This window comes from Myotis lucifugus, unplaced genomic scaffold (genome assembly GCF_000147115.1).
Source record: "Myotis lucifugus unplaced genomic scaffold, Myoluc2.0 scaffold_335, whole genome shotgun sequence".
Classification (NCBI taxonomy): domain Eukaryota; kingdom Metazoa; phylum Chordata; class Mammalia; order Chiroptera; family Vespertilionidae; genus Myotis; species Myotis lucifugus.
Window position 1 is genome coordinate 644,935 of NW_005871383.1, and position 9,687 is coordinate 654,621.

The 9,687-nt window shown below is 54.9% G+C and overlaps 1 protein-coding gene across 1 annotated transcript in view; it reads left to right on the forward strand.

Moving 5' to 3' along the window:
* The first annotated feature begins 9,376 nt into the window (after positions 1 to 9,376).
* The window catches only part of SH2D4B (SH2 domain containing 4B), a 75,310-nt gene continuing 74,999 nt past the window's right edge, over positions 9,377 to 9,687 (forward strand). Inside the window, exon 1 of the mRNA XM_023764525.1 lies at positions 9,377 to 9,451. Coding sequence (XP_023620293.1) covers positions 9,377 to 9,451 — 75 coding nt within the window. The remainder of the gene's footprint in view (positions 9,452 to 9,687) is intronic.

A 9,687-nucleotide genomic window follows, 5' to 3' on the forward strand; every position in this document is an offset into this window, starting at 1 on the left:
AGAGCTCACTTTTCAAAAAGGACCCAGGCAGTGAATCCAGAGTTGCCAGTCTCTCACTGCAAAACCAAGTGGAGCCTGGGGCTAGTGCCCTAGGTCGGGGCCACTGTGGGAGGCGTCCTGGGGGCACTGGCTGCCCTCTTAGTAATGAGTGGGTGGGTGACTCAGGCTGTCTGCTGCCCAGAGAACCCAGTGGCAGCAAAGCTGCTTTAGACGGTCCCTGTCCACTCCTGTAGACACTCAGTCCCTGGATCCGTCTTCTCTTCCCAACCCCAAATGTCACCCATACCCCAACCTGCTCTTTCCGTCTTCCCCATCTCGGCCAAATCCAGGAGTGTGAGTATCACCTGGGCTCTGAGGATGCGATCAACTCCATCGTCAACAACACTAAGTCACCGGTTCTAAAAGTTAAATGGAGATAATAATCCCAGCCCTGCAGCTTAGGCAGGAGGGTAGTGGTTCTCAAAGTGTGGTCTCTAGACCAGCAGCCTGGGAACTTGTTAAACATGCAAATTCTGTGGCCCCACTCCAGGTCTATGGAGTCAGAAACTCTGGGATGCAGACCGCACTCTGTGTTTAATGCATGCTCAAGCGTGAGGACCATTGCATAAGGACAGAGTCAGAATAGACTATCCCAGGGGTGGGCAAACTTTTTGACTCGAGGGCCACAATGGGTTCTTAAACTGGACCGGAGGGCCGGAACAAAAGCATGGATGGAGTGTTTGTGTGAACTAATATAAATTCAAAGTAAACATCATTACATAAAAGGGAACGGTCTTTTTTTTTTTTTTAGTTTTATTCATTTCAAACTGGCCAGATCCAGCCCACGGGCCGTAGTTTGCCCACGGCTGGACTAACCACTATAGCAATACCCCTTAAACTTGGGTGGCTTTGAAAAATAAATGTTTTGTTTCTTGCTCATGTCACAGTTGCTAGTGGGTTGTAATGCTCTGCTCCACACAGTCTTTCAGGGACCCAGGCTCCTTCCATCTTGTGGCTCCAAACTCCTATAGGTTTTTGGAATTGGCTCTAGTCAGCTGGTGGTTGGGTAAGAGAGTGAGGCCTGCATGGCCTGCACACCACTTGTGTTCACATTCATTGGCCAGGAATCCGAAGCCACACTGAACTGGCAAGTGTCTAGCTGTGTGCCTAGGAAGAAGAGGAGAGGTCAGGTATAGGAGGACACCAGTGGTCTATGCCCCAAGTCCCACAGCTTAGGGAAGTGAAGACTGGAACTGGATTTCCTGACTTCTGGAATCTTCCTTTGTAGCAAAACTGAGGGCCCAGTCTGCAGTGGGCTGGTCTGCCAGCCCGCAGCCTCTACTGAGCCTTCTCCTGGCTCCAGAGTGCCCTGGAGGCGGTGGGCACCTCATCTGCTGGGTGGAGGTGTGAGCTCTCACCAGGCCAGAGCTATGGTCTGAGCAGTGGGTGGCAGATGGCACACTAATTCCTGTCAGTGTCCTCAGGTTTGACATGGGAAGTGTGGGCACAGCTGTGTGACCCTAGGATGACTGTCCAGCTCAGAACAAGAGCCCGGGTGGAGGGGAGGGCAGAAACCTGTTAGGGCTCAACAAGACCTGGGTTTAAGTCCTGGATTCAGTAGCAGCTGTGTGACCTCGACAAGAAAATTGACCTTGGGATAGTTCAAATGGCTGCTTCATAATCTTGTTCTGAAAATTAAATGAGATACAGAAACCCAGCCGTTGGCACGGTGCCTGCTGCCACACAGTAGTTGTGTAGGGAATATTAGCTGTTCTTCCCTGGCTGCTCCCCTGAGGAGGGCGTGGGGGCGGGGACAGGGCTCCGCGGGGGTAGGACCTGCTCTGGAGCCATGCTCACGCTGGGTCTCAGCTGCCTGCAGGGCAGGGCACCACTGCGTGTTTGGTCCTATTGGTCGAGCGGGCAGCCTGGGGCCTGGCTGGGCCGGGCCTGTGGTTAGCTGTGACTCAGCTGAGGGACAGTTGGCAGGGCTGAACAATTGTCTTTATTCAGAGCCAGGGGAACTTGGGAGGGCTTTGTGGGCGGCTGCCCTGCCTGCCAGGGACGCTGCCCAGAGCGTAAGCCTGCTTGCCACCCAGGACCCCAGATTGCCTCCTGCCCTTTAGTTAATAAGAACCAATCCTGGACTGAGGCAATCAATCTATTAGACTTTGCTGAGCTGCCCCATTCCAGCAAATTCAGGTGGAGCAGAGTGTTTTTTAATTAGCAGGACTGGGGCTCCCAGAGAGGTTCATGGGGCAGAAGGTGTGGGCAAGGGCAGGCCATCTGTCTGTGTAGACGGCTGGGAGAGAGACGGCCACCAGCTCAGGACTGCCTCCCCGCCACCGTCCGCTCCCCTCCCCCCACCCCCACCCCACTCCCTGGCAGGACCAGGGCTTCCTACCCCGATAGCTGTGTACAGGCACAAGGGACTCCGCATCCTCGGAGCAGGGGACTCCCCCTCTAGAAAATCCTTTCTTCACTGTGTCCCCGGCTTTCCCGAGTGAGGCTAAGGAAGGGGGGCTGGGGCGGTGAGGAAGTGGGTCGGCTGCATTCAGAGATGGGGGCCTGGGAGGACTGCCTGGAGGGGCGTGGAGGTGGTCTGGTCCGGGTGCCTGAGCTTCTTAGTGTCCGTCCTGTCCATCCCTGCTGCATCCTTGGCAAGACAGGGAGAGCCAGGCCACTGGGGTGGTCAGGACACGGGGGTCACAATGACCTTAACTCAAGGTGAAGCAAAAAGGGGTTTACCTGCCTCTGTGGCAGGGTGGGCCAGTGACCTCACACAGAGAAGCCAGGCCTGGGGCTAGAATGGATTTGACACCACCACTGGCGGCTCCCCCGACCCCCCACCCCCGCCCCGCCCTCCCTCCTGCACGCAGACCCTGCCTCCTGCAGGAAAAGAGTGCCAGCAGCCCCAAGTTAGCAGCTGAGGTAGAAAATTAGCCTATTTCTCCCAGGGTTTCTCTGTCAAACCCAGGCTCAAGTCCTGTCTGGGACTGAGGACTTTCCCCTTTAAACCAGGGGAGTCTAGGGGAGCCTGCTGGGCAGACAGAACTGGCTACCACAGCCCAGCACCCCCACCTAATATTTTGATTCACCAGGTTAGTGAGGAACCAGGTCCCAGATTAAGGAGCAGGAAAACAGAACTCACATTGTCACCCATTGAATGCTGACGGGCCTGCACAGCACCCGGATGACAGGCAGACACACAGGGAAAGGAGTGGTGGAGACTCCCAGCGGCCAGGCCGGGCTGGCTGCACCCCTGGGCTCAGAAGCTACCACCGCAAATGCGCACGTCTGTGCTGTTGTCTTTTGTTTGCAAATGTCAGCGCTCAGCGAGGGTGCCCTTGCTCTTTACAGGTGCTCCGATCCCACCAATTCCTCTTCCTTGGGGCGAAAGCCCTGGGCCCTCTCCATGGATTCTGCTAACTCCAGGGACTCATGCCCTTGCAGCCCACGTGCCTCCCACTCCTGCCCCCTAGCGGTCTCTGTCCCTCCTCTGAAATGGTAGAACTGGATAAAGTTCTTTGTCCCCTAAATAAAGAAATCTACTCACAGCAAGTGTTTTGTGTGTTATGTCATGTTGGTGAAGATTTGGTGGGAATATAAATTAGTGCAGCCACTATGGAAAATAATATGGAGATTCCTCAAAAAATTAAGAATGTGTGGCTCAGTGGTTGAGCATTGTCTATGAACCAGGAGATCACAGTTTGATTCCCGGTCGGGGCATATGCCCGGGTTGCGAGCTCGATTCCCAGAGTGGGGTGTGCAGGAGGCAATCAATGATTCTCTCTCATCACTGATATTTCTATCTCCCTCTCCCTCTCCCATCCTCTCTGAAATCAATGAAAACAAATAAATTAAAAATAAATAAGTTGTCCTAATACGTTAAAAAATAATTAAGACTAGAACTACCACATGACCCCACAATTCCACTTCTGGGCACATATCCAAAGAATATGAAAACACTAATTTGAAAAGATATCTGCACCCCTATGTTCATTGCAGCGTTATTGACAGTAGCCACGATATGGAAGCAGCCCAAGTGTCCGTTGAGGGATGAATGAATAAAGAAGGTGTGGTGCATTTATAGGGTGTCCCAGGAAAAGGTATACACCCTTTCCAGTTGATGTTTCTTTCTTTTCAGACTTAACCCATTGGAATTAATAATCATTGAAAGTGTGTATATATTTTGGGGGGACACCCCATGTACAATGGAATATTAGTCATACTTTTGGAATTTCACTCTTATGACTAATGTTGTAGTAATTAACCTTATCCATGCCACAGAACCCCTAGAGAGCATAACCACTGAGGGAGGTCCTGGCAGGGTCACAGGTCACAGGTCACAGGTGAGGATCTGGTTCATTATCCCTGCTCTGCTAATGGAATGAGCATCCTACCCCCACCCCCCACCCCCCCCATCAACCGCCATTTTGATCAGATACTAAATAATTGCACATATAGTATTTGGATCTGTGTCTGGGCTTTCTCACTTTCATCCTCCTGTTCTTGTGTCAGAACTGAAATGTTTGATTTTACACATTTGAATACCGACAGTAGAGTTCAACATTCCTCATTATTTTCTGGGCTGTTCTCATGTTAATTCTCTTGGCTAACTGGGGGATTATTTTATCACGTCTCTTCCCCACTTCGCAGTTGATTTTCAGATTTGGCTTGAAATTGTATTAAATGTATAAATTAATTTAATATTTTATTACTTATGTGTTGATGCTTAACAAATTGCCTGGAAGTTTAGCAATACATATATTGAGGGTTATAGGAACAGCCTTGCTGGGTGACTCTGGCTCAGTCCCTTGTGAGGTTTCAGTGAAACTGTCGGCCAGGGCTGCAGCCACACCGGCCCAGAGCCTCTGCCACCCTCACCCACCGGACTGTTGGCAGGAGCTTCAGTTCCCTGCCACGGGGTCTCATGACATGGTTTCCCCAGAGAGAGTGATGGGAGGAGAGAGAACCCAAAGGGGAAGCCCACGTGTCTTTATTGCCTAATCACAAAGGGGACAGGTCATCACTTCCGGCATAGTCTATTGATCACACAGACCAACCCTGATGGGAGTGGGAGGGGCCACAGAAGGCCATGATGTCAGGAGGCAGGGCTCTCGGAGCCTCTTGGAGGCCCCCTAACAGAGATGAACCGAACACTTTACAGCGTTAGGTCTTTCTGAATGTGCCATGTTCCTCTACCCACTTAAACCCGACGTGTGTTCTCAGGGAAGATTTCCACTTTTCTTCACACAGCTCCCCACTTTGTTAAACTCTTTCTCAGTATTTCATATCTATTTGGCTGCTCTGGTGAACGGGATCTTTCCCACTTGGTATTTTCTAAGTAATTGTTGTGCTCATACAGGGACACTATTGATTTTTATGGCCATAATTTTTCAGTAGAGCTTAACTGGTGACAAGGCGAAAGCCACTGGCCTTTCACTGAGCCTGGGATTGCGAAACTGAGAGCAGATGAGATTCCAAATGTGCTCTAGGGAGCGGCTTCCCCACGTGACTCAGTGCAGGGGAGGTGGGCAAAGTAAGGAGAGCCTTCCTGTAGCGGATCTTCACGGGGTGGCTGTGCCCAGGGGTTTCCAAGCCGAGGCGATGGGGTTCTCTGGCCAACCCTTGACCCTGCCTTGGAGGGAGCCTGTGGTAGGGTGAGAGGACAGCCGTGGCCGGCAGCCTAGGGCTGCCTAGAGCCCACGGATTCAGCCCATCTGTCCATGACTTCCAGGTCCCCGTCTCCAGCAACCTCTGTCCAGGATCCTGTTCTGGATGCCTCCCCGGTGTATGCTCAGCTCTAATGAACTCCGCCTTGAAAGTTCCTTCATCCATTCTCTCTTCTAATAGGCATTTACCTGGCACCTGCTGCAGACCAGGCAGCATTCCGGGCAGAGGGCGTCAGTGGGGCACCTGCCCTGCAGTGCTTGTCATCTCCTCAGGGAAGAGAGACAAAAGCACAAATAAGTAAGATGATATTTTACAAAGTAAGGGATGAGGGGAAAACTGAGCAGGAGGATCAGGAGTATAGAGGAGCTAAAGGTTTGAGCAAAGACTTGAAGGGGGTGATTGAACCATGTGGGTTCCAGGCAGAGGGAACAGCCAGTGTAAGGCCCTGGGGAGGCAGGGTGCCTGGGGTCTGCAGAAAGCCAAGGACACCAGCGGATGGAGCCAGGGAGGGAGGGAGAGTGCTGGTGGTGGGAGGGGCTGCCTGAGGAGGTGAGCAGAGGGAGGCAGATCATGGGCCCGTGCAAGGACTTGGCTTTGACTCAATAAAATGAGCCATTGGAAGGATTTTAACAGAGATCTGATCTGATTTTAGTTTTAAGAGGATTTTAGGTGGAAGCAGAGATGCCTGATAGGAGGCTCTGGGGTGAGGACTCTCTCCCAAGTCGGTCCTCTGTGATTCCCGCTGGCAATGCCAGCACGGACTTATCGCCTCTGTTGTAGGCTTGGGCTTGGGCCGCGGTCATAGGCTTGGGCCAACGTTTGCCACCATTCTCCTGCCTCCTGCTCTTCAGTCTCCGTTCCTATCCAGCACCAGAGCTGTCTGAGCAATGCCTCCAGGCCCTTCTTCAGCTTTGAACCCCCGATGACATGAATGGGATGGACAAGACGGGGCCTGCCCCCTGCACTTTCAGAGGCCAGTATTTGGGAGTCACATTTTTAAAGGACTTTCGAAATATATTTTATTTCAGTCATATGAATTATGTAGCTTACTCATGGCATTAAACAATATGGACTTGTCTAAAGTGGCCTCCCTCCCTCTTCCCAGAAGAAAGCAAAGAACCATGTGTGTTCTCCGATATTTTTTCCTTTGTCTACACAAAATAAACACGGACTTTAAAAAATGGATTACACTGTGCACAATTTATGCACGTCGCCTTTTCATTTTATCTGCCCTGGACATTTCTCCTCGCGACACCTTTGTGAAGTGTGGCTCCACAGTGGGCAGCCCCTACCCCACCGAAGAGGGGACATTCTTCCGGTGGTTTCCTGTCGCTCGCACAACCTTGCGTGTGCGCACCGCGGCCGCAGAAGAAACCGCGTTAGCATGCAAAATCCAACGTACACATCGGCCAGCAAAAAATGAAAACAACATAAAACCAGTTGAAAGGCGGCAGAAACCCATGTCTGAATACCCCAGGTGCCCGGCCCCATTTCAGTCGCCAGGTGTTCCCCCAAAGGAACGCGGCCCCAGCCACTGCGGTCCGCGGCCCCAGCCACTGCGGTCCGGGCCATTACCAGCCGCCGTGTCCCCCTCGCTTGGCTGGCCTGGCACGTCCCTTAGCCTCCCAGTGCGTCCCAGGGCGCTTGGCCAAGTCTCCCCACATAGGCTGTCCCGCTCCTCGAGGCCGCCAGGGGGGCGCCCCCGCCCGGGACCCCGCGGCCCGCAGCTCCGGGGAGGGCGGATCGGCGGGCGGCCGCCCAGCGGGAGGTGGCGCCACGCGGGCGGAGCAGCTCCCGGCCGCGCCCACTGGAAATCAGACCCCGCCGGCGCCCCGCTGCCCTCCATGCCTGGCCCTCCTGCCCCACTGACCTGGGATTGCCAGGGAGCACCTCGCCCCTGCGGCACAAAACGGGGTGCTTCCCGTCTGACCACTGCCCACCTTCCCCGAACGGGGTCACCGCCGCAAGAGTGACACCATCCCCCTCCGCGCGCACCGGGACCTCCGCCCGCAAGCGGCCTGCCGGTCCTGCTGCGCGCACAGTGCTCTCTGCGCCCTCTTCGTGCAGGGGCCTGGGGGACCCAGGAAAAGAGGGAGGCAGCCAGCGCTTTCTGCGCGTCCTCTCTCCCCTTCTACTCTCTGGGCTCCGGCCCCACCCGCCACAGCTCGAGTAGGTAGGAGAAGAGTGTGTAGGAGGCAGGAGGAGGCTGGAGGAGGTTCTGGGTGCGAGAACCTCGGGAGGCCAGCACTTGGAGGTGGGAGGACAGAGGAGAGGGCGCGGGCCAGGCAGGGTTCAGGGCCTGCTCTGTGGGCAGGAGCCTCTGTGTGGGAGCTCCAAGGTCTGGGTCATACGGGGACAAGCCCGCTAGACCTCGGAGGGCAGCCTGGCCTCCACGCTTCGTTGTGATGCTGTGGCTTGAAGCTCATCTGAACCGCTTTAATTTTTCTTCCTGTTCCCTGTGGTCCATCACTCTTGGGTGCCTGATCCACCTCCGTCCTCATAGGGAGGAAAGGGACACGGAGGTCACCGATGCCACCAGGCCACAGTGCCGAGTCCTGTTCATTTTCTCCTCCTTGCGTTACATTTTTTAAACCATCAAAATAGTCATAGTTGCCAGTGGGTGTTAAATTTGAAATCTGGGTGGGGTCCCAATGTGGCAGCTCATTGATTGGGTAGCCATAGGCAAGTCACCGACCCTGCACCCCAGCTTCCTTATGGGAGTACAAGGGCAGCTGTGAGCAGCTCTGAGCACCTGTTAGGCGGGTTCCATCTCAGCGACAGTGGCTCCTGCCCACCTGACAGCTGGCGACATCTGCTCTGTCCGGGTGCGCCAGATTCCGGGCTCCCAGACGCCCAGTTCCATTCTTTTTGGTCACCTTCAGACACCTGCAACAAACAACAAAAAGATCAGCGACAGCCACCAAAACTGCGGGTTCACCTGTCAGCCCATGCCCCGCTCAGAAGCTCACTGTCGGGAAAGGGAGAGGCTGTCAGCCTCCATCTGTCCTTGAACTCCACGGAGAAGCCCCTTCTGTGGTCCCTCCCGATTCCATTTTGTTTTCTTTCTTGGCTCTAACACAGAGGAAGCTCTCCCCCTCCCCTCCCCTCAGGCAGAGTTTAAAAGCATTACCTCAGGATGCCAGATGTCCTGGAGAAGGTTGGAAATGTGGAGCCGTGGCGGGAAGGCTGGGGAGCCCAGAGGCTGCTGGCTGGCTGCTCTGGCCTGTTTGAAATTGGCTCAAAAGACGTGGAATTAGTAGGCAAAGTCGCCTCCGCCTCCTCCTCTTACCTGCGGAGGAGAGATCGGTTCCTGGCTGGCCGGGGCAGTGTCATCGATACAGCTGGTGTCATCGTTACCTTCCACTAACAGATCACTCGACACCCGTGGCCCCGGCAGGGCTGTGCCTGGCGCTGTCCCGGGAGCTGGAGCTTTGACCCTCCCATTGCCCTGAACCCCAGGCCAGCCGGCGAGGCAGGACTAGATTGTTCCTGGTGCCTGCCTCCCCTTAGGGTCCCAGCCGCCTCTCGGCTTCCTGCTGCTGGCCCGGCCTGTTGCTGTCTCGGGCAGAGGAATGAGTTTGCTGCTTGCTGGGAGCTGAGGCAGAGTGACATGCTGCCCGGAGAAGGGGCTCTTGGGGGGGCCCTGGAGTGAGGAGCCGGGTGAGGAGCAGCCTGGGGTGCCCGGCAGTCCGGGCTTTGCTGGTGTGGGCACCCGGGTGGCACCATGCTGCAGCAGATCCTGCACGACATGTACATCGACCCCGAGCTCCTGGCCGAGCTCAGCGGCCGATCTCGGCAGGTGGAGGCTGGGTGAGGGCTGCCGTCTTGGCCACGAGCAGAGAAGCTGACAGTCTCTAGAAGACCCGGCCCCTGGCCTCGTCAGGGCCCTGTGATTTGTGAACAGCGGCCACAGATTTCCAAGGCTGTGAGGAGATCTGCTGGTGACACCCACCCTGCACGTCAGCAGCTCAGTCTCAGGCTGATCACACACAGACACATTCTCTTCCCCCAGATTTCTTCTCCTCCTTGTTTCGT